General features: G+C 30.7%; 1 protein-coding gene across 2 annotated transcripts in view; it reads left to right on the top strand.

Annotated features, from left to right (window-relative positions):
- The window catches only part of LOC134693447 (calsyntenin-1-like), a 51,411-nt gene that overhangs the window by 20,449 nt on the left and 5,617 nt on the right, over positions 1 to 25,345 (top strand). The window contains exons 3-16 of one of the 2 annotated variants that reach the window (XM_063554275.1): positions 108 to 300; positions 2,526 to 2,734; positions 8,210 to 8,356; positions 9,000 to 9,188; positions 11,221 to 11,493; positions 12,634 to 12,815; positions 13,538 to 13,667; positions 14,375 to 14,529; positions 17,136 to 17,287; positions 18,406 to 18,584; positions 19,578 to 19,742; positions 23,454 to 23,599; positions 24,041 to 24,173; positions 24,837 to 25,018. In XM_063554275.1, coding sequence (XP_063410345.1) covers positions 108 to 300; positions 2,526 to 2,734; positions 8,210 to 8,356; positions 9,000 to 9,188; positions 11,221 to 11,493; positions 12,634 to 12,815; positions 13,538 to 13,667; positions 14,375 to 14,529; positions 17,136 to 17,287; positions 18,406 to 18,584; positions 19,578 to 19,742; positions 23,454 to 23,599; positions 24,041 to 24,173; positions 24,837 to 25,018 — 2,435 coding nt within the window. Of the gene's footprint in view, positions 1 to 107; positions 301 to 2,525; positions 2,735 to 8,209; positions 8,357 to 8,999; positions 9,189 to 11,220; positions 11,494 to 12,633; positions 12,816 to 13,537; positions 13,668 to 14,374; positions 14,530 to 17,135; positions 17,288 to 18,405; positions 18,708 to 19,577; positions 19,743 to 23,453; positions 23,600 to 24,040; positions 24,174 to 24,836; positions 25,019 to 25,345 lie in introns of both variants that reach the window. The other variant, XM_063554274.1, reaches the window with a different exon arrangement.

Genomic DNA, 25,345 nt, shown 5'->3' with positions numbered 1-25,345 from the left:
AATTAAATACTGTTTAAACTAGAACATAGCTTATCTTGGGAAAAAATCTAATGATGTCATAAAATCAACACTCAGTGTGTCAACAGAATATTTGTTTTATTTTGCAGAAATTATATGTGGATACAGAACTCTATCAGCCAAGCACAACTGTCCGTTTACAGTGCAAATGATAGACAGAAAAAAGGGTACAGCTGAAATAAGATTGAAAGAAGGACAAAAATTGAATTTTGAGAAGAGAATAAGATATAAATTCTCAGTTGTAGCTTATGATTGTGGAGAGATTGCTAGAGAATCAGACAGGTAAAAATAAACCAAACTGTAGCATTATGAATACATGTATTAACTACCGAAATAACTGATTGGCTTAGGTTACATGTATATTAGGCCACAATAAAGAGTGGGATTTTTCAGTTAAGTGGATTTTAAAAAGCTGACAATGGGTATGGTTGCATGGATAGACAAGAGACCAAATGATACAGAAATTAACAGCTATAGATCGCTGTACAGCCTTCAATATAAGTCTTGATCTCTAATTGTGCACGGTCAGGTTATCCTCTGTTTAATCAAGTAAAATTTAAATCATCCCCAAGAGCTGTGTAAACTATTAAAATTTAAATTGTACACATCCATTAGAATATGCCATTTTGAAATAATTAAATAATAGGAAATCAATATATACAGAAGTGTGTTAGAAGATTTGTTCAATGTTGTTAACAGCCATTTATTTTCACAAGAACAGTAAAAAATTGTTGTTGAGAAGACACTTGTCACAATTTATCTTATTAATTCCAACGTCTTTAAGGATTCTATGCATTGGTAATAGGTTAGGACTTATTGCATCATCATCTGTGAAAATTAATGCAATATTTAAACTTCATAATTAAATTAGATATTAATGATTGACATTTATTTTGTTTGAAATCAATTTGAGCATCTAATAGTCCTCAAAGAATTGATAACTTCTAAAGAGATGTGGTTTAATTGTCACTGTGACGGCAATCCGTCAGAGTTGAAATGAAGTGGATATACATGTAAGCCTTCAACAATGAGAAAAAACATGCTGTAGTCTTAGTGATAGTGCTACTATATACTACTGGTAATGATTCTAATAGTTTAACCATTAGCAGATCCACGAGGGAGGGGGGGTCTGGCGGTTGAAATCCCCCCTTTATTTTTGTCGATCAATGCATTTGAATGAGGACATATAGTTGGAACCCCCCCTTTGTCCTGGGTTGGGAAACCCCTTTTTAAAATGGCTGGATCCGGCCCTGTTCAAAGGACTTGCACTAATTGCAACCAATATTGAGTTTGCATGAATTGTGGTAAAAATACTACTACAAATGTTTAACAAACAAGACAATAGACCTTGAATATAGCGTGAATTGCCTTCATTAAATGAAAATGATTTTTATTGTTCCGTAAATAGTTTCTCTTCTGCTTTCTGTGGATTTATAATCTACACCTACATGAACCTATTAGATCAGTTGGAATGGAAAATTATGCATTGAGCAAAAATGTTTTGTTAGAACTCAAAAATACTATACAAAAGTACAACTTTGATGGTCAAACAGTCAACATACGTATATAATAATAATGAAACAAATGCTAAATGTCATTATCCCAAGATTAAGTATAAATACTTTCCACTGTCATAATCTAAAGTACATGTCGCAATTTCCACAGAAAATCCATATAAACTTGTATTTAGCAGATGATAATTAATTCATAGGATCTTTCATGTCTATACACTGTTTGATCAAAAAAGATTTACAACATTAACTATTCATGTGTTTATTAATTCTCTTTTAAATAGTTGGAATTTTATTTAGATTGTTATATACACATGCAAAAGTACAGATTTTTATTTTTATTTAGAAAAATATATTATGTAGAATTATGGTATAGGTATTATTCAGTTCACTTTATGTTTAAAATTAACTTCACTGCATAGTAAATGTAAATCCTTACAGTTTTTAGCTCAAGCTAATTGATGGTAGCAACAAAGATTTTTTTTTTGTAAAATTTGTCAATTAAATTAAGCTATTTGACTGTGCAGGATGCAAACATACTCAATAATTGAGAACTTGAAATAAGGTTTAGCATTATAGGTTTGTTTGTTAAGTTTTGTAAGATATATAAATATGCAGCGGCTTCATATTTGAGATGTTTACACAAGACTCATGGTAAATGAAAACAAAAAAAACTTAATTTAACCCCGTACGTACTTTTCATTTTAAAGTGACTGTAACATATATATATATATATACCAACCCTGGGCCCCCTCTTAAACTTTTTTGATTGAAGACTAGAATTGTTGATGTTGCAAACACAAGAATATAACAGGACTTGTACCCCCTGTCTATGGTTGATTATAAGATCTCTATAATAATTATAATTGTAGGAGCAATTGTAACTTGAAACATCAGTTGATTTTGAGTCAAATATTGCTTTATATGTGTCAAACCATGTAAGAATAGGTTGATCAATCACTAATATAAATATCATTTTCTTATTGTGTATTTCAGGGCTGTTGTTTACGTAAAAGTTTTAGACGTAGATGAATTTTCACCAAAGTTTGAGAAAACCAATTTGTTTGCTGATTTAAGAGAAGGAAAGGTTTACGATTCTCTTGTTAAAGTTCAAGCAATAGACCAAGACGAATCACAACAATATGGGAAAATCTGTTCATATGAAGTTATCACACCAGGAGTGCCATTCTCAGTTGATAATGAGGGTAATTTTATGTTTTAAATACATATATGGGTTAATGTCAGTCCACTGTATGAAGAGTTGTTTAGGTCAAGTGCAGGTGTAGGGAAATTACCTTTGTAAAGCTCAGACTGCATGTCCTCTGTAGACTATCTGGATCACTTGTTTTTTTTTCATTTAATTTCTCCACAGTATTCTGAAATGTGTCCATATTACCCCTGTGAGATGATAATGAATAATTCATGAATATGCATGAACATTTCATGAACTGTTCATGAATAGATTTCATGAACAGTTCATCATATCTTCATGAACATTTGATGAGCAATTCATGAACTGAAAATCGACAGTAATGTTCATGAACTTAAATGTTCATGAACAATTCATGAACAAGAAAGGTTCATGAGCATTTAAATGTTAATGAACAACAATGATCATGAACCCTTTCTTGTTCATGAATTGTTCATGAACTTTGTTCATAAATTGTTCATGAACATTGAAGTTCATGAACACTTAAATGTTCATGAACCTTTCTTGTTCATGAATTGTTCCAGTAGATTCCACTGGAATTATCACTGGTAAATCCACAAACTGATTTATAACTAATATAAAAATTATGTGTGATATATAAACTTCTCTTCCTTTCTGTAATTCAAAACTTGCTGTCTCTGTATTTCCAACAATAATTGCTGAATAAAGGTATTAAAATGGAGTCTGCATAAAATCTGTTTCATATCATTGCTGGCAGCTCATATTTAATCCCCTAAAAGTACAAAAATATCCACAGAGAATCAATTGTTCAAGAGGTAATGATTGTATCAAGCAATACATTCAATAGAAACAGCATTATGCATCTTAAATTGCATTGGAAGTTTAAGTTAAACTCAAATTTAGTACCCCCCCCCCCCCCCCCCTCTTTAACCCTTGAAGATGAAACTGGCGACTTAAATTATTATTAACGTTTCACCAAGTTAATTTACGATGAATATTATTCACACAATTTAATTTCTACATATCAGATTATCATATATACCCATGTACCATTTACATGTCAGATTACGATATGTCTGTTATGAATGTGACAACAATATATCAATTTATCATTCTTCATTAATTTATTGTCTGCCTAAACTTTCTGATGTTTTGCTCAGATTAAAATCCTAAATGTTTTATATTGCCTCAACAAATTGTATTTCATAATCATTATATGTTAAATCAAATACTTATCTGAAAACATCTGCGTTTGGATTCTCCATTTTTGTTATCCAGCGTAATCATATGACGTCATATTTGCAAGTGCGTTTAAGTCAAGGTGTCAATCTCGTCCCATATAATATCGGCCCGAAGTTGATTCGTCCCTGTTATGGTATTTCAGTGAACTTCTCAAAATCGGTCGACCGTTGGACTGCGGAAACAGCCGATTTGCAGGGTTTGCCGGTTTGTAGAAATTTAAAATCACAAGAGTTACTTCCCCTTAATATGGGTGTTTGAGAATGTTTTGAAAATGTATTTCACTTTCATTAAAATATACGTTTTCCTTTCAAAATTTTAGTTTTGTATATAATATCTATCTTAAAATACAGCTACAACTTCTATTTCATCTTATTTTATTTTTTTATTTTGCAGGAATAAAAAAATAAAAACACCATACATTTATGATATTTCACGAATAATTAGGTAAAATGTTCTACTCTGAAATGTCAAAACGGTACCTATGATACTCATTTATACCTGTGATGTAAGTTTAATGATAAAAAAAAATACCTGTGATGTAAGTTATAAATGTTATACCTAGTGATTCATCAAAACTTCATGAACATTCATAAATACTTTTTATGAACATTTCATGAATTTTTATGAGCAGCTAGTGATTCATCAAAACTTCATGAACATTCATAAAATACTTTTAATGAACAGTTCATGAATTAAATTCATGAACCTTCATTTATGAATTATTTATGAATTTTCATGTACCATTCATGAACATTCACGAACCATTCATGATAGTTCATGAAGTCATGAATTTCTTCTCGCCGGGGTAGTAATGAGTAAAACTATAAACTTCAACTAATATCAGTTGAACTAGAAATACATTTTGGAGGTGTACATTGTAGTTCCTATTCATATCAACAGAAACACTTTGAAAATATGTTTTAAGATCAAATGCATGAATAAATGCAATGTTGATAAAATCTAGAACAAATTTTATATACATAAACTTTAATATACACATTGCTAGTTTTAACAAAAAATAGCAAAATATCAAAAATTAAATTAAATAATGACTTTGCTAGCATTGGGGTTAAATGTTATGCCAATTGACAATACTAACTGCAACTTTGAAAAATCACATTAGCCAATTGCTATTGTAAGAAAAGCTTTTGCAATAAGCAGAGTTGATTAATTTAACATGGCAGTAGGAATCTTATAGAAATAACAGTTTTCTGTAGTAATGGTCACTGTCCTGGTTGTATCTTTAGTAACCATGGAAATTCATTGTCAAGAGAATAGATATAGGAGATAGTAATTACCAACAATAAAATGATAAATTAATATCACTAGGTGTAAAACTCAGACTAAATTAATGATATTTTTGTGTTATTGATTATGAAATGTGACCCATCTTACGAAGGTGAGGTCATAGAAAGTTTAGTTAATTAAATATGTTCATTTCTCTCTCCTTACAAGAAACTAGACATGCTAGATTATACACCCACCAGATAACCAGAACAAAAGTGTAAATTGGAAACTGTAAATGTAGAAAGTTTTGATATGTTTTATTATAGCAAAAAATTGCCAGGGATAGATGTTTAGCGAAAAATCAACTTTACAATTTCACCTGGATAGCACTATTCCTATGCAGCTTTGAAATCTTTATATTGAATCTTGCATTAAAATGTGTCCATATGGGCAACAATCGCAATAATAAATGCACTTCAAAATATAGATTATAATTTGTTTTCTTTGATATTTGAAATAACTGTTGACATCTGAATAAGTATACAATAAAAACCTGTCAAACACAGGCTCAACATGCTTCAATTTTAGCCACTATGAAAGGCTGGGAAAAAAACTTCTTTAAAACGCAAATTTCAGAAGTAAATATTGTAGAAAAAACTCCCACATATTCAATGCAACATTATTGGTTCATATTATAATTTATAGTTACATAGGAGATTTGGCTTATAAAAATGCAACTGAAATAGTAGTGTTGATTCATAGTTTTAACAAAATTCAATATTTCTAATATTCTATCTCAAAGAAACAGATACTGACAGGACTCGTATATAGTCACATTTTGGTAGGAAATTCATTTATCGTGTTTATAAGCAATTATTTACAGGCTAATTTTATTTAGAAACCTTTTAGCAGTAAATACTTAATCAAGCATTGACCTGGAGCTGAGGTGATCTTACTAATTTCTAATGCTGTCCAAGAACTTTCAGACTTACGAAGGCAACTAAATCTTTATAACAAGTACTCTTTGGCTTCTTAAGATGACATCGATATCCTTATTAAGTACTATTTACTATTTATAAGACAGTACAACTCTTGAGGACTGTAGAAAAAACAACTCCAGCGTCGTATTGATTTGTTTTGAAATAACCAATGATATAGACACTGGTATACTAATTGAATACGAATCGTGAAGTTATATTGATGGCTTAGGATCAATAAATGTCGTGATCTACAGAAATGTGACTCATCTCTTGTATTTATAGAAGTACGTCTGAAATTGTAATGGGATGGGGGTATGAATAACTTCATCCTGGCGATTTTTTTCTTTATTAGCGAAGATGAGTTGTCAAGATCTGTCATTCCTCTCTTTACAGCAATGAACCTATCTGTTTTATGATGTGATTATGTTTTTGTAACATAGAAAGCCTTACAGGATGGGAAGATATTTCCAGAAAAATCTGTCTGTCTGCTTATAGTTATTTTTCCGTTTTTACATAAAAAATAAATAGAACTGTAATGATATCTCAATTTTCTCATTTAGTTTTAATAATAAGGGATAAAGGAGTAGGGTATAGGCTCTAATTTGCCTCAAGTATTAAGTCCATTTAAAATTGGAATTCTAAGTTTCTCAATTATATTTTACGCTCTTATTCGCCTGAAGTATTAAGTCCTTTTAAAATCTGATTACTTTCTTAGTTATTTTTGACTAAGGGTTATGAGGAAGGTATTATGTCCTGAACTAAGTAACGTACCCGAAATATTAAGTCAATTTGATGATTTCAAGTTTATGAATACACATATGTAAGAAAGTCACAAATGAAAGTAAAAATAGACTTATTGTTATATATCTTTGACATTTCCACTCTTAAATGGTGAAAAATTAAGATTTTGATGAAAGCTGACAAGCTATATCCTGTTTATCTGTCGAGAAAGTGGAATGCCCAGAGTTCAGCAGTCTAAGTATATAAGCTTACGGTATAATTGTCCAGTGTACATGCAATTTATGTTCTAATGGAAAGTGACATTTTCCCTGAATTTGATAGGAAATTGAAATCCATGCTAATGGTGGTGTCATTTAAAGAATGCTGAAAAAATGGAAATGAATTATTTTCTAGTTAGACATTATTTTAACGATAATACTTTGTGAAAACACCCATTTAATCCTAATTAGTTATTTTATTGTTGTTAACAGTATCATGATCCATGCCTTATTGAACTTATTTCTTTTGTAACGTTATGTAAGTCTGCAAGAATTTGAATTTGGTTTTTTTCTTAGTATTGATTCCAAGAAATAATGTCTTCAGTAAGTGAAACAAATCTTCTACATTGTTCTATGTTAGATGTCATAGTGAAATAAAACTGTTATAATTCTAATCGAATACTATCATGACTATGGGGGATGTTTTTCCAATTTCGTGACTGAATGAGTCATTTTGCTGAGTTGGCAAAATTTAGCCTAATTTGTCCTGATAGGTTATTTGTATAGTATTTAGATAGACTTTCTGTAATGTCATCTTTCAGCACAATAAATAATTAATTTTGTAATGTATTTAATAAATTCAATTACCAATTTAAATTGGTAACACTTTGGATATCAATGAAAGTGCCATTTCTTGCGTAACAATTAAACAACTGTTATGACACAATAAGATATATATAGATGTCTGGAGTTACCAGAAAATGCATAGTTTATTGAGATTTGGAAATATAATGAGAGGATTTTGGTATAGATTTTGTCTGAATAAAATAAATAAAAAAAAAACAACAAAATATTCTAAAATTGTTCTAGATGCCCTTCCTCATCTATGTAAGACTGTGTATTTATTATGGATTGTGAAAATACCCCTGAAGATCATGATACGATAAATTTCACATACTCGTCTTCTAAGACACTATAACACTCCAATGGTATGAACTAGTTTTCTGTTTAACATATATTAGATTCATTTTATATGGCGTTACCTGGTGAGTTTTCATGAATTAATAGGAAAACTTTGTATTTTCATGGAAATTTAAAAGAATTTTGTTATATATTTTTCAGGAACTGTTAAGAATACAAGAGCATTATACTTTAATGAAATGCACAGTTACATTATACAAGTGGTGGCCAAAGATTGTGGAGGAAAGAAGTCCAAACCAATCTCTATCAATATCAGGGTCAAGGAAGTCTGTAAAAATGGATGGAAAGGTGAGATCATAGAAGTTGTTAATTGGAAACTTGTCACAATCTTTGAACTAACCCTTACCCCTCTGAATTGTGCTTTTTAATTAGAATGAATTGCATATTTGTCAATGAACTTGCATAGCATTTTTAGTTTGGATTGAGATGTGTATTTAACACATAAACAAAAACCACATACACAAAAACAGTGTACACAAACAAAATAGAAAACCACAGAAAGGAAAAAGTAATGAAAAGTTGAAAAAGGGAAAATATAGATAAGAGAAAAAGGAATATGCTTAAGAAGAAAAAAGGCAAAGAAATAAAACACAACCAAATACATAAAAGACAAAATAAAAAATGCATTTTATTTTAATGAATATCTTCATGAGATGCTTTATTCATGTAAATGTATGAACATCTAAATTGAAAGAAAAAAACAGGAAAAACATCAAACAATGGAAAACAACCTCAAAGAAAATAGAAATGAAAACTATCATTAAAAGACTTTTTATTACAAATGTTTAATGTCATTGAGCCTTGATAACTGTTTTAAACATTGGTTTCTGAATTATTTAGTTTTCAAAGTCACAACAGCTAAACAACAGCAAAGAGTTGTAATTTTGATATATTCAAAACCATTTTCAATGCCAATTTTATTTAATTTTAGATTTTCCATCAGCAATGGAATATTTACCCCAGTCTGGAGCCCAGAAGATAGCCCCTAATGCCCGTCTGGATTGGTGTGATGGCTGTGTACCAGAGAAAGTCAGCCTAAAGATGCATCTAGCTACCAAACATATTGGTAAAGGGTGTGATAGAGACACCTACTCTATAGCTTCTCAGAGGAAACTCTGTGGTAAGGAGCAATAAAGTTTTAATGTAAAATAAAGGGGATGTGGTATGAATGACAATGTGACAAATGTCTGCCCAAGTCCAAATGATGTATAATTCAGCAATTATAGGTCATTGTATGGCCTTCACCAATGAGAAAAATTCAAAACTGAATAACAAGCTATAATAGGTACAGAAATGACAAATGTAAACAAAATATTGAACAAGAAAACTAATGCCCTGATTTATGTACCAAACAGTAAATGACAAACAAACATAATATACTGCACCAACAAACACAGACCACCAGGTTACAGGCATTTAGAAAAAAAACCCAGAAAGATAAAGGGAAGAAAACAAAAAGATATACTCAATAAGAAGAGAAAAAGAACTCTCCCAACTGGTAGAAACTGAAGAACACAAACAACAAAAAGACATCCAGAGGTCTACAGTACATGTGGTCTTAGAATAAAGACATTTGGTCCGAGACCACCATTGTCGTCCCTTGATTTTCGTTGTTCACAAATATAGTCCCTAGTGTTGACAGTGGGTTACTTGCCATTAATTTTTATACCCCTTCCAAATTTATTTCTCCATGTTTAATGCCTCAAATTGCAAGTAGGGGGATGAAATTACACTGTAAAAAAATTTGGGTCCAGAATTTTAAAGGAAAGTAGTGATTTGGTCCAGCTGAAAAAGGTTGAAAATGAGCACTTCGGAAGCTGTCAAAAGATTTCAAGACGCCCTAAACATAAAATTGTCCATATTTTGAGTTAGAGGCGATGAAGTTTTCTATAAATTTGATATAATTTGTCCCAAAAGTAGTACAACACACTGTAAAAGTTTCTTTGAGAAAGCGTAGGTGAGATTTTTTTTATTTTCATTTATGTTCTAAAAGAAATGCACTACGAATTAATTGTGTTCTCGGACCATTTGTCAATGCAATATGGTTGAATTTTATTTCATATTGAATTTTATCATTTTACAATTCCTATTGTTAGACCTATGATTACATTTCTGAATTTTCGATTTAAATGTGTGGGATTGTAGGGCAAACTAAGTAATTATAATGAATTATCTGACTTATTTAGACTGGTTGTAGGCAAGAACTCAAGCCTTATTGGTTGCTAAGATAAAGTCAATAAGAGTGTATTTTATAGAATTAAATTGCACTTGTGTTGCTTCTGTCAATGAAATTTAAATCATTTACATTTTCTCATTAAACACATTGGGAAAAGAAAAAATCTAAAAGAATTGACATGTGTCTAAGTTCTTTATAAGAGAATTATCCGGATGTTTGTAGTACTGGGACCAACTTTATTGTGGAATGTGGTAATACAATTGGCAGATTATTGATTACCTGATCAAATAAAGATGTAGACGTAATTGCATAATAAATCTTTTCAGTTCTAGCTTTTCAAATTCAAACTTTAGTCAAATTATTACATTTCTTTAGTTGTTTACATGTTTTGTCATTCTGGATGCTTAAGATGCTTAAGGTAACAACCATGGTGTATTTCAAGTATCTTGTGATTAAAAATTATTGTTCATAGATATTTCATTTTAATGATAATCTCTTATGATAAATCTGTGATATTTAGTATACAGTTGCATAAACATTAGAACATCTCAAGTATATAAAAGATCATTATGTCCATCCCCTTCAATCAAGGCCAAAATTGTAAGGCATTAGGTTAGAATGAGTATTATTTGAGGACAAAATGATGAAAATTATAAGCTCTATATAAATGATCTTAAGAGGTATTTAAGATAAATAACTTTGCCATAATAGGGTTGGACTTTACTGTTGATTCATTATTATGCATGGTATACTGATTTTTGTAGATTTCATAGTTGTAGGTGAAGTTCAGTTTTCAATTAGATATAAGTTCCCTATAGCTATAGACTTGTTTGAAGAATTTGCATAAACCCCCAAAATATCAATGTTTCCTCAATTTAATAAAATTGGTGCCCACCCAAATAATTATCCCAGTGTTAAATAGCTTAATTCAAACATCTTGCCCTTTTGTGACCTTAAGTACATTTTTATTTTCCAGGTGCCAGTGGTGAGAGTATAGACCTATTACCATCTCCAGGTGTGGGAACAGGATGGACTAAAAATCTACCCACTGACGATGGCAAGGAGAGTGACCAGATCTTCTACTTTGATGGGAAGACAAATGCTGTAGAGGTCCCTAAGGCTTCATTTAACCACACATTACACAAACATTTTACCATCTCTACATGGATGAAACACACCTTTTCAGAAGACACAGAAGCAAAGAAGAAAGCACAAAAAGAACATATTTTATGTAACAGTGATGGGGATGGTAAGGTTTAGTGTTTTAAAGTGTATTTTAGTGTGTATTTCATTGGAAAAAAAACACAGGAGGATACACCACAGATCAGGAAGATTATACTTTTCTGTGTCCCAAGTCAGGGATGGTATATGACTGGCAAGAGAAAAAGGGGGGGGATACCTAAAGGAATGTTTAAAACCTGTATGAGATATTGACAATGCCATGGCAACACCCTACAAGGCACATCATAGAAAACAAAAGACTGAGCAACATGAACAAAACTATAAATGATTTCAGGTGCTCTGGAAGGGTACACAGATCTGCTCCTTATGTGGAACAACTCCAGATTGTACAATCTAGTTGCCCCACTGAACAGAAATGATAGCAGAAAGCAAATTCAGATAAACATCCACATTATTATGTTATGAAACAAGAGATGTAATAAATTGATATGTGTTGGCTAGGCATCATGGAAGCATTAACAATTTATGTTAAAAGTGGTGTGCTTCAGAAATAACATAATTAACATAAATATAGAATCAAATAAATGCATTTAGTCAATTAGGTGTATTTGTTAGTATATAATGGCTGTGTTTTAATACAATATTCTCTACTTTCAGTTTCAATTTTTAATGTACAATTTGTCAAATTAGGTGATTAGGTTTGAAAGGTTAACATTACACCAGTTTATCAATTATTTTTTTTTAAACATGAAGAAGAGAAGATGTTGGGAAAATATCAAGCAGTCAGCAACGTAACAAAATGTGTTAAAACCCAAAATAGTTTGAATTTGTACACTAAGATGGTAACTTAACACATATCATTTGGATGGACATTACTAACCATATATATTACTTACTGTGGATTCATTTATTTTATTGGGTACAGGTTTTCGTTGATATTTAATTTTGTGGTTTTGTCAAAGTTTGTATACAAACCAACTGAAAATTTCCAATTAGTTGGAACATTTAAATTTGCGGCTATCCTGTACCCAAGAAATCCACAAAAACTAGTATCCAATGCAAATTAATGAATCCACATTTTACTTTGTTGAATACTTCTTCTGCAATATACACTCTACATTGCATCTTATTCATATGTAAAGATTACTATAAATGTTTTGTTCATATTTGACAGTGATTATGATATTACATATGTTAATGTTTTCAGGAATGGACAGACACCATTATTCCATGTTTGTTCATGGAGAGAAATTTGTCTTCTTACTGAGGCGTGAGGCAGAGGACGAAACAGATATGGATGTGTTTAAACCAGCTGAGTGGAGGTGGCACATACCACAGATCAATGATAACCAGTGGCATCATTATGCTGTCAGTGTGGACTTCCCTGAGGTAATGCCACTATCTGTTAAAAAGTTCATGAATTCTGTCATTTCATTTGTTTGATGTTTATTTGCACCAACATTAACATTGATAAATGATGAACAAATATAAAAGTATTATTTTCATTATATCATCAGATTTTGTCAACAAATATTGAAGTACATTAATCAGAACTGTTGTTAGTTGCGTCACTATAACTTTTGAACAATCTTATGACTTATTGGCCTTTTTGGAGGCATTTAAGCATAAAATATCCCAATCTGGAGATTGGTGTACGGTAATGAATTTGGATGGGAAAATTCACAATATATGGCAAACAAATTATTTTGTGTTAATAAGAACTGTTTTCCTCTACATAGATTATTTTTACATAAATCAAGTAAAAACATAAATCCCCTGGGAATATTAATGAATTAGATGCAGACGATACATGTTAAAAAACATCTTGATTGAAAATGCCTAATAAATATGGAATTGTCAGACTAATCTGTCTCAACAGAAAACACTTCTAAATTTGAAGGAAGATTGAGGATATAGGCAAAATATTTAAAAACCTTGAAAATCACATATTTGCATAAAGGCAAGTTTGTGGCAATTCACGAAAATTGGTACTCATGAAAATAAATGAATCCACAATAATATATTTGTTATCGTCAAAAGGATAGGTTATATATTGATGTTATGTTAATAGTTTTCCCATATTTACTTATATAATTTCTATTTGTTTCTAGGTTAGATTGTATATTGATGGCATGCTACTGATCCCTGATACATCTAATGAGGAAATCTTAGATGACTGGCCAATCCATAGTTCTAAGAAAGTCCATTTTACAAAACTTGTGGTCGGAGCCTGTTGGCAAGGTAAGAAGGAAGTTAAATATTGTTGCACATTCGCATAATTTGTGTTACATTTGTTATTATTTGTATTTAGAAATCATAAAATGAGCAAAATGTGTAAACCAATACATGCACAATAATACAAAGATATACTGAAATATAAAATAAAATGGACAATACAATAATACATAGAAAAGATATACTGAAATATAAAATAAAATGGACAATACAGTAATACACAGAAAAGATATAATGAAATATAAAATAAAATGGACAATACAATAATACATAGAAAAGATATAATGAAATATAAAATAAAATGGACATTACAATAAAAAAAAAAAACCTTACCAATGAGTCCTCAACAAAAAAATAAAACTGGACAAATAAAGACAAACACCAAAATGATGTAAAATATGAAAATTACTGTAGGTCCTTTTAAAACCATTTTTTTTTGGTGAATTAGGAAAAATTGTATTTTTTTGTATATTTGGTTTCTTTGTTCTTGTCAAAGACTGAATACATGTCTTATTGAAATTATACTATTTGAACATTTAAATTTGTGGTTCACCTGTACCTTCAAAAGCCATGGAGATTTTTATCCCTAAAATAACAATTAATACTCATTATTTGTTATCTCTGGATTATTGCAATAAATTAAATTGAAAGTTAAACAAAAATACTTTAATTTATTGGTTGTAATATAATGACTATTTACATGACTTTTTCAGGAAAAGAAAATGAATTTGGTAAATATTTCCATGGATATTTAGCTGGTTTGTCTATACTGAAGGATAAAACAGAGAGTGAAAGAGTAATCAGATGTTTAAATGACTGTAAAGAAAACTTAGAATTCCATGCTCTGTCAGAAATGGAAAGTGGAACAGTAAGTATAAGTATTCACAGCTTACAAAACAATACCACATATAATAAGATGTGGAATAAGTGCCAATGAAACAAATCTCCATCCAAGTTACAATTTGTAAAAGTAAACCATTATAGGTCAAAGAACAGCCTTCAATACAGAGCCCCAAAATGACATGTGTGAAACAATTACACACATGCTTTTAATACAATAAGAAAAACAAATACATCTTAAAAAAAAACTATCATGAAAAAATATGCAAGAATTTCAATTTAGAAAACCAATGGCTTGATGAATGACTGAACATGGAATGAAAATCGGTTGTCTTATGCTATATTAGTAAAGGTGTTTGTTCAACTCGAGATTTTCGACATATTGTATGGACACATTTTTAGCTCACCTGGCCTAAAAGGCCATGTGAGCTTTTCTCATCACTAGGCGTCCGTCGTCGTCGTCTGTCGTCGTTAACAATTTTTCAAACATCTTCTCCTCTGAAACTACTGAATGGATTTGAATGAAACTAAGCATGATTGTTCCTTAGTATATCCTGCACAAAATGTGCGCTTCGATTTTTGATCCGTCAAAAAACATGGCCGCCGTTACTTAAAATAGAACATAGGGGTCAAATGCAGTTTTTGGCTTATATCTCAAAAACGAAAGCATTTAGAGCAAATCTGACATGGGATAAAAATGTTCATTAGGTCAAGATCTATCAGCCCTGAAATTTTCAGATGAATCAAACGAACCATTGTTGGGTTGCTGCCACTTAATTGGTAATTTTAAGGAAATTTTGCAGTTTTTGGTCATTATCTTGAATATTATTATAGATAAAGATAAACTGTAAACATCAAAAATGATCAGCAAAGTAAGATCTACAAATAAGTTAATATGACCAAAATTGTCAATTGACCCCTTAAGGGGTTATTGTCCTTTAATGACAATTTTTCACAATTTGTTCATCATATTTGCTAACTTTAAAAAATCTTCTCCTCTGAAACTACTGAATGGATTTGGTTAAAACTTAGCAAGATTGTTCCTTAGATTATCCTGCACAAAGTGTGAGCTTTGATTTTTGATCCGTCAAAAAACATGGCCCCCGTTACTTAAAATAGAACATAGGGGTCAAATGCAGTTTTTGGCTTATATCTCAAAAACGAAAGCATTTAGAGCAAATCTGACATGGGATAAAAATGTTCATTAGGTCAATACCTATCAGCCCTGAAATTTTCAGATGAATCAAACAACCAATTGTTGGGTTGCTGCCACTTTATTGGTAATTTTAAGGAAATTTTGCAGTTTTTGGTCATTATCTTGAATATTATTATAGATAAAGATAAACTGTTAACAGCAAAAATGATCAGCAAAGTAAGATCTACAAATAAGTTAATATGACCAAAATTGTCAATTGACCCCTTAATGGGTTATTGTCCTTTAATGACAATTTTTCACAATTTGTTCATCATACTTGCTAACTTTAAAAAATCTTCTCCTCTAAAACTACTCAACTAAATTCAACCAAACTTCAACTGAATGATCAGTAGGGTGTATAAAATAAAGTTTGTGCTTTATTTTTTATTTCGTCAAAAAACATGGCCGTCATGGCTAAAAATAGATCACAGGGTAAAATGCAGTTTTTGGCTTATATCTCAAAAACTCCAGCATTTAGAGCAAATAAGACAAGATGTTAAAGTATTTATTAGGTCAAGGTCTACCTGTCCTGAAATTTTCAGCCGAATTGGATAACTGGTTTTTCAGGTATAATGCCCCTGAATTGATGATTTTAAAGAAATTTTGCAGTTTTTGGTTATTATCTTGAATACTATTATAGATACAGATAAACTGTTAATAGCAAAAATGTTAAGCAAAGTAAGATCTACAAATAAGTCAATTTGACCAAAATTGTCAATTGACCACTTAAGGAGTTATTGCCCTTTAAAGACTTTTTTCACAATTTGTTCATCATGTTGACTTACTTTAAAAAATCTTCTCCTTTGAAACTGCTGTATCAATTTCAGCCAAACTTAGGCTAAATGAGTTTCAGAGTATCTAGTATAAATTTTATATTTCATTTCCTTGTATGTCAAGAAACATAGCTCCTATGGCTAAAATAGAACATAGGAGAAAATGATTTTTTTTTTGCTTTTGAAAAAAAATAGGACGATTCAAAGAACATTTAAATAAATTGAAAAGCCAAAATAATCATTGATGAGAGATTTAACCAAAAAAATTAAGGTGAGAGATTCAGGCTCTTGAGAGCCTTTTGTTAAGACTGTACATTGACCTTTAAATGTGTTGATTTATTTTATATAAAAAAGAAAATTAAAAATTGTACTTTGACCTCTAAATGTGTTGATTTATTTTGTATCAAATTGAAAAAAATATCAAATCCATAACAACTATATTTGATTCACTCAGAATCTGAAAAAATATTGAATTTTATTTGATTGCAAAATTTGCCATTTATTACTCCATTTTAAATTTTGATCAGATTGTTGAGACTATATGAAAATATGCCAAATATGGATTTTTGTTTTTAATGGATATAATGTTCTGAAGTATATATGCTAGTCAAATGATTTTAAATTTGATACTTTGAGTAAAGAAAATGAATTGTTTTCTAATTTCAGTCTGTAAGCTTCAACAGTGAAATGACAGAGTTTAGTATTACCAGTCATAATATTACTGAGGTAGAAAGACTACTGCATGAAGTATCGTATATCAACTCCAGACGGTATCCTACACCTGGCAGACGTAATGTGGATATGAGGACTTCTATCTTGTAAGTGTTGAAAAAGCAACTAAAATAGATGATGATAATGTTGACAGCAGAAAATTTATGTATATTTTTACAAAAAATAAAATTTCCATTTTTTGCCATCTGGAGGAAGTCTAGATAAATCCCTGAAATCCTCAAGAACTGATGTTGCTGATACGTTCACATCACAAAAAATGTTAAAAAGGAAGTAAAAAAATATTACATCATAATTGAATTTTGACCAATTAAGCATCAAGAACAATTGAATTTCATATTAACCAAAGAATAAAACGAAAAAACAGTCTGGCAAAATTGTAACATAGCTAAAATTAAAGAAATGCAATTCTGAGATATTATCCAAATGTGGACAATGCATATATTCAACCTTGAAAGGGGCACTAGCTGTCAAATTTGTGTTCACCGATTTTTATCAAATTCACATATTTGATTTATAACCAGGTGAAACATTTTGCTTATTTTGACAAAAGTTAACCATATTGGCCACTTAAAGGGAATTATTATTTCACTATTTACATTTTATTAAGGATTGAGCCAAAAAAATAATAAATAGGATTTTTCATATATTTCGTAGCTAGTGCCCCTTTAACTATAAGTTAAGAGATGTAAAAGAATATATGCTAATCACTAAATTCAATCTCATGATATGTTTCAAGAGAATTATTTGTCTGTATTAGAGATTATCTGTTACAACTTTTTTGTGTATTTTTCCTTTGAAAATTTTTTCCTATCATGCTACGTACTGGCTAGAGATAAAAAAAAAAAGAGGAGTTATCGCTAGAAACTAAAGATACATGTGCAGTTGTTAATATAAACATCAATGACCTCATAGGCAAAATAACAATAAACAGATTATACGTTTATTATCACTGAACTAGTATATATTTGTTTAGGGGCCAGCTGAAGGACGCCTCCGGGTGCGGAAATTTCTCATTACATTGAAGACCTGTTGGTGACCTTCTGCTGTTGTCTTTTCTATGGTCGGGTTGTTGTATCTTTGATACATTCCCCATTTCCATTCTCAATTTTATTATCAATGGTCTTCAAACTGAACTTGGTTTCTCTACCTTATCTCATCTCAAGGCTGTTGATAATCTATAATTACACATTTGATATTTTTCCAGATGTAAAGAAAAAGAGACAATCCTACCTCTGTCTGAGAGTTACATAATGGTACAACAATCTACACAACCAACCCTCACCATCCAAGGAAAGTCAAATATAGATGCTTCGGTCAAAGATCTTAAAGCTGGACACAGAGTGTTTGAAGATATTGGCATCAATGTCGACATGCATATTCAAGGTGACTTTGTGGATGAAATCTTGGATGACGGGAATAATGCCGTTCAGGATGACTTAGATAATTTAAATTATAGAGCTAAAGCTTATAAGTTGCAGAAGAAATTAGAGAAAAAATTACAATCACGTAAGTATGGCTCAGTAAGGTAAGGACAAGAAGAACCAAACGTAAGCATTTTCACAACTGTATTCAAGGAATCTGCACAGGAATGGAACTCTCTTTCATCAAACTTTACTCTGTTCTAGAAGCCCAAAATTTGTGCTTGAAACACTGAATTATGTCTATTGATTGGTTGAAATCTGAGTCTTTGCAGAACTTACTTGATGGTTCAAACAAATTTTTTTTTTAAATAAAAGTTATTTCAAAAAATTATGAAAAAACAGTTCTAATAAAGATGTGAATAAGCAAACACTGAAAGAGTTATTCCTTTTGCATTTTCTTAGAATTACTAGTGCATGCTTATGTGATGGGGCAGCAAATTCTATAGAGCTTTCTTGCATTTTTCAGTTTAGATTATTATTCTTATAAAAACAGTGCTTCCTGCTGTAATGAGTATTTGGTTTTGGTGAATATCTTGTTTTTTTAAATGTATATAGAATATTAGTTTTATAATTGGACAGTTTTATACTAATTGATCAATATAACAATAATTATTTTTCTTTTCAAGTTTGTTTTTTTTTCTCTTTAAAGAAAAACATGATTTAAATTTATAAAAAAAATTATAACTAATTTAATAAAAGTAAGTGAAGCAGTACATGTATATGATTTGTGTCTCTATGTATAATTGCTCAAAATGAAATAGAACAAAACATTAGAACATAGTTTGAGAAGGTTCAAGAATACATGTATTTTGATAAGGAAAGATCCAAACTTTACATATTTGCTACAATATATGTTATTGTAATATCTACTCTTGCAAAATTAAAATTGTTAATTACAGTATTAGCATAGATGAAATGTGCCCATTTAGAAGAAATGTATTATCTATATTTGTAGAAAAAACTGTACCAGATGATGCCTTGTTACTGGACAGATGTACAATTAAAGCCGAGCCTCCACTTGATTTCCACGTAGAACATATGACGGTCCCTGTAGATATTATGACACAATTTAACATGAAATTAGAATCCAGTGAAACTAACAGTGGATTACAAATAACAAGTATGGATATATGATAAGATATGTTTTGTTAATGGGGTGTTACTTCTAATGAGGATTCATTATTATTTGATGAAAACCAATTTTCATGGTTTCTTGGGAACAGATGAACCACAAATTCAAATGTTCAACAAATCTATTTTTTTTCATAGGCTTTAAATGCAAAGATCAGTGAAACTGTGTAATCAAATATCAAAGAAAATGCAAGTTGTTCTCATGAAATTCATACCCACAAAAATATTAAATGAATCCACATTATTTTTTGATTTTATGATATCTTAAAGGCTTGGAAGTAGAATTTGCTGAAACAGTGAAATAATGTCTCCAAAGAGATGAAATTTTCCTTCAATCTCCAAATATTTGTATCCATGGTAATACATGAATCACAAACAATATACTTACAGAATATTTGATACATGGGTAATATGAAAGTATGAGATTTAGGTTTTTCTAACAAGAAAATCTTTTGTGCTTGTCTTTGTAATTGATTACTTTTCAATATGGAAAACCTTTCAACATCAATATTCCAAGTGACACTGATGTATATTTTGAATTGTACAACAATTACAAAAATAGAGCCATCATTTATCAATATCTTTCTACCTTCTTGTACAAGAATTTGTTTGGTCTCATATCTAGGAAATTGAATCTGATTCAATGTTTCCTTATTGACAAATAGCAAAATGCCATTCTCATCAATATTTAAGCAGTCTGTGCCAAACAGTTTGAGGGTTTGTCTGACTGAAAAAGACATTTGACATTTTTTACAATATGTTCAACTTAAAAAATCTAAAAATTTCTGTTTAACCAAATGATACTTGGTCTGACATTTTGTCGGTCAGACAAAGTTTGGAATCCACTGATTAAAGTGGGCTCAAGGGTATAAATCCATTTTTTTTAAAATATAGGTTTCTCTTAGGTTTGCACTTTATCACATACTAACAATAGAAAAATAGAATTAAAAAAATGGGGTCACTGTTCATTTAAGCTCACAATCTGCCTTAAAAGTAGCATGCATTTTTGTTAAGGTACTTTTTTTCCCTGTTAACTAATATAGAAAATAGAGGAATATAGAATTAAAAAAAAGAATTGAACTACAGAAATTACTTAGAATTTACAATTGTTTAGTTCCAGTTCAGCTTATTTGAAGAAAAAAATGGAAAAAAAAATATAGGTCACCAATGAGCATGATGAGTGAAAAAAGATATTTCGGTTTTAATGCCAAAAAATGACATTTTTCCAACTAAGGGAGATAACTTTGAGCTTTTTTATTGTTATAAACATTTTTAAAGTCATATATGGAATCAACATGAATTTTTTGGTTTATTTTGTATCAAATCATAAAGCCTCAGTCACACCTTACCAGATAGCATGAACGGACGCCTAACGGATGAAAATAAAAGTTGTCCGTTGACAAAATTGTTATCCGTTGGGAGTTGGTTAATGTAAAATAAAACTGACGCGTAACAGATGCATTACGGACACACAACAGATATGCAACGTACGAGAAAAGGAAACGTACCGGACAGAATGGATGTGGAACCTACATCCAATGGACGAGTACTGCATAAAATGGTCACCTAACAGAAGCGTATCGGATAAAACGGATGAACAAGATATACGGAAAAATCAAAAGCGACAATAATAATACATGTAAATCGCATTAATATTCAAAATGATTCTGTGTAACTGGCTTTGGTTTGGTCTTTTGGTCTTCAATATTCTGCCAAAGGGCAGTGTCTGGCCTGAATAAGAGCTTCTTGATTGTGAAGACGTGCCTATACTCTTAAGATTGATTATGAATAAAAAGAATTCACGAACCTTAAGGGCATAAGATACAGTTTTGATCCTGTATTTACAAGTTCATTAAAATTTGCATATAGGCCATTTTTTACCTGATTAAATCAAATATGTCATAAAAAATATACCTTCATGTGCTACTTTTTGAGTAAAATGAGGTCGAAAGTTTGTTTATTTGCTCAAAATTCAGATTTGTGGCCGTAATTTCTTTTTCGAAAGAAAGACATAACTTTTTTGTAATAAAAGATAAACACAAATTATTTTTTTGTTAAATAATCGGTAATTCCTGTATTTTATAAATATCCTTAAAAATATGCAATTTTTTATTCAGAAATAACTCATATTTATCAAATGTTCATGAATTGAGGAAAAAACGTAATTTTTTACTGCATGTTTATCAAAATTAAAAAAAATCCTCTATTTACAGTTTTATAAAATTTCGGTCACATAATCTCCCTGCAAAATGAAACAAAATGCCGTTTTGAAAAATAGGGGTCCATGAACTCGTTTTCAAATTAAATCAGTTTGAATGATAGAAATCAGTTGAAAATTCATCTTTTCCCGATATGTCACAGTTTGACGTCGCGAAAATAACAAATTACGTTAGCAACGTCATTACCTTCCCTGTAACTGTATCGTATGCCCTTAAGAAATCTGACATACCAATAATTGGCATTTCTAACACGAAATTTTCAATTGGCAGTTATCCGTTTCAGATCCATTCATCATCCGTTTTATCGGTTATGAGTCCATTTCTCATCCGTTCAACATTCGTTTTATCCGTTAATTGTCTGGTAGAAGTCCGTTGGTGAATTTATCTTCCAGACCTCCAAAGGATGTATAACCGACACTTAACAAATACAAAACGGAAACGAAACGGACAAGTACTGTACAAAACGAATGCCTAACTGACGTTCAATTGACATTTTATCCGTTGGACGTCCGTTCAAAGTTTTGAACATGCTCAAAGTTTTCCACCGGACAGAATGGACGTCAATGGATAAAACGTACGCTTAACGGACATGCAACAGATATGGTCGGACGTCTGACGGATAAGAAAGGACGTCTAACGGACATGAACGGATTTGAAAAAAAGTTATCCGTTAGGCGTCTGTTCGAGCTATCCGGGAAGTTGTCACCGAGGCTTTAAGTGACAACTAGTAGTAGTGTAATTAATAAAATGTGTAATGAAAAAACGTTTTTTCCTGAAAATTTGGTACCTGTGAGCCTCCTTAAAGTGAATTTGATTTATACTTATATGTTTTGTACAACTTCCTGTATAAGAGTATTTTATGGTCTAATATCCAGGATATTGAAATTTTAATCATAAATTGTTTATAAATGATTGATCATTATTGATATTTGTGCATAATGTTACTGGTCTGATCTGTGCTGATGCACATAAATGTTTTTTCTTTTTTTTATCAATTAACTACTGCAAATGTGGAATTAGCTTCCCAGATTGTTTTTGGTTGCTTATTTCCTGATCATGTAAAATGTACAAATAATTTGTACAAATAAATTATGCAAAGGGTGCACACATTCAATCTGTTCAAAAGGTTTATGGATGGTAATATGGGTTAAGTTATTTATATCGACTAATAGTCTAGGTAAATAAGAAGATTCTTAAAAAAAACCACCAAAAAGAAAGAAAAAGCAAGTAAAATGATGACTTATGTTATTAAAAAAGTCTTCATGTATGGGATGAATTCAAGTCAGTATAATAGCTCCTACATGTTGTACATGACAGCAGGTGATTAGCAGTTGGAACTTTTTTGTTTACATTAATAAAAACTAACAAAATTCATGTTTACAATAAGTGAACATATTAAATATTTGGATATAATATTCAATAATGAATTTATTGAATGTTTTTAAATATATTTTGATTGCATATTGAGTTGTGTGTTACAGATGCTGACAAGATGAAGAATTACGAGTTAGTCCTCCAAGGTGTGACCTATGTCCATAGTAATGCTGAAATGTTAAGCAGCAGAAAGTTTGTACTCAGCTGTTCATCACAGAATGGTAGATTCATAAGCAATGATTTCCTCATTAAGGTTAGTGTATTAAAATTAAGCATGAACTTTACAACTGCATTAGAATGCAAACACATTAAGTTTATGTGTTTCTAGCATCTTTTAAAAACTAGATGGTCTTTTAAAAATACTTTTTCATCAATAGAAAATTTTGGCATGCATATAATTCTCCCTTTCTGAAATAAAATCCATTTTGAAAGATTCATTTCAGTCCTCCCATTCAGATTTTCCTGAGGTAAACCAAGTCCCTTTGTCTTGAACACAGAAAACATACAAAAGTTTATACATTACAGAAAGGTCTTATCAGGCCAAAATATGTCCAAAAATACTTTCTACTCAGATTATCTTAAAAATCCAGAAATGACTACCTGTACCTTTTATAGTATGTTAATTCGAAATAATTATCATTTTGTGTCTATCTCATTATTTAATGACAACTTTTTAATTTTCTTTTCTTAACAGGTTGTAGCCATGCACCAGGAACCCATCCAGCATGTAGCTGCACATGCTGAGAAATCTGTGCAACATGTTCAACAGTCACAGCACATGAACATGCCTGTTAACTCTATGGGCATGGTCAATAGCTCTTCTCCAAGTATGTATACATAGTTAGGATGTTGAAATTTTGGATAGTGAGTTGAAGTAGGAAATTTATTGGCTTATCATTAAACTTTTAATGATGGATCAAGTTTAAAAAAGAATAGTTTTGTGCATTAATATTTACAATAAATCTTTCTCTTGTTATTGTCAAACATTTATTACAATACATGCTATATATTAAATTTTGCTCAACAAAAACAGCTGATTTTGGTTTTAACGTATGTCATGCTTTTTTGTTTTTATACCCTTGTTTGTCTTATAATTTTCCCTCATCCAAATGTTAAAAAACTTGTACACAGTACTTATTTCCACCAAGTTCTTATCAAGTTCTATGTTGGGTGGTATCATTTTTGCTGTTCTTGAGTTATGTCACTTTGTAAATTGAAAAAATCCTGAATTTACCATAACCTGGGGCATCTGTGTAACATGAAGACATTCTTCATTTATTTATAAACTATTTGTGAATGTTTCCTTTTAAAACCTAATACAAAAATTTTAGAAAAATAAATTGTGTTTTGTTGATGATAAGATTGTTCACAGATTTAGCTATACAAATGTAAACGTAATAAATGTATCAGTAAGACATGTGGACTGAATTTAATATAGGTTCCTGAATCATTGAGTCCCTGTTTATTGCATTGTATCCATCATATTTCAGATGTTGGTATGGTAGCTATCATTGTTGTGTGTGTTGGTTTCCTGATGTTTATGATTATCTTGGGTGTAATCAGGATAAGAGCTACACATAGGAAGACACAAGTCGTACAAGTAGAAGACAAATTAGATATGGAATGGGATAATACAGAACTAAATATCACAGAAAACCCAATGGAGAAAGAGGTATTATTTGTGATTGAACATTATACATCTGAGAGGATGTTCCATACTGAATCAGTATTATACCTTTTTTATTTGCCCCTGTTTAAGTGGAGGGAGTTTTAAGTTTTACCCATGTATGTCTGTATATTTTGAAATTGTTCTGTTATCACACTTAAGTATGCAATACTACAGATATATATGCAGCATACATGACCTCTAAGGGACCTTAGGTGACAAGTTGTCCCAGTAACTCATTCATAAAAAAACAACTGGACTTTGGTTAATTGCTGAGAAGTATTTTCATTAGTGAAGGTGGCCATTTTTGTCGAGCCTTCGACTTTAGTCGAA

The sequence above is a fragment of the Mytilus trossulus genome, chromosome 12, assembly GCF_036588685.1.
Source record: "Mytilus trossulus isolate FHL-02 chromosome 12, PNRI_Mtr1.1.1.hap1, whole genome shotgun sequence".
NCBI classification, from domain to species: Eukaryota; Metazoa; Mollusca; class Bivalvia; order Mytilida; family Mytilidae; genus Mytilus; species Mytilus trossulus.
Note: the sequence above shows the minus strand (reverse complement) of the source record. Positions and strands in the feature narration are given on the sequence as shown.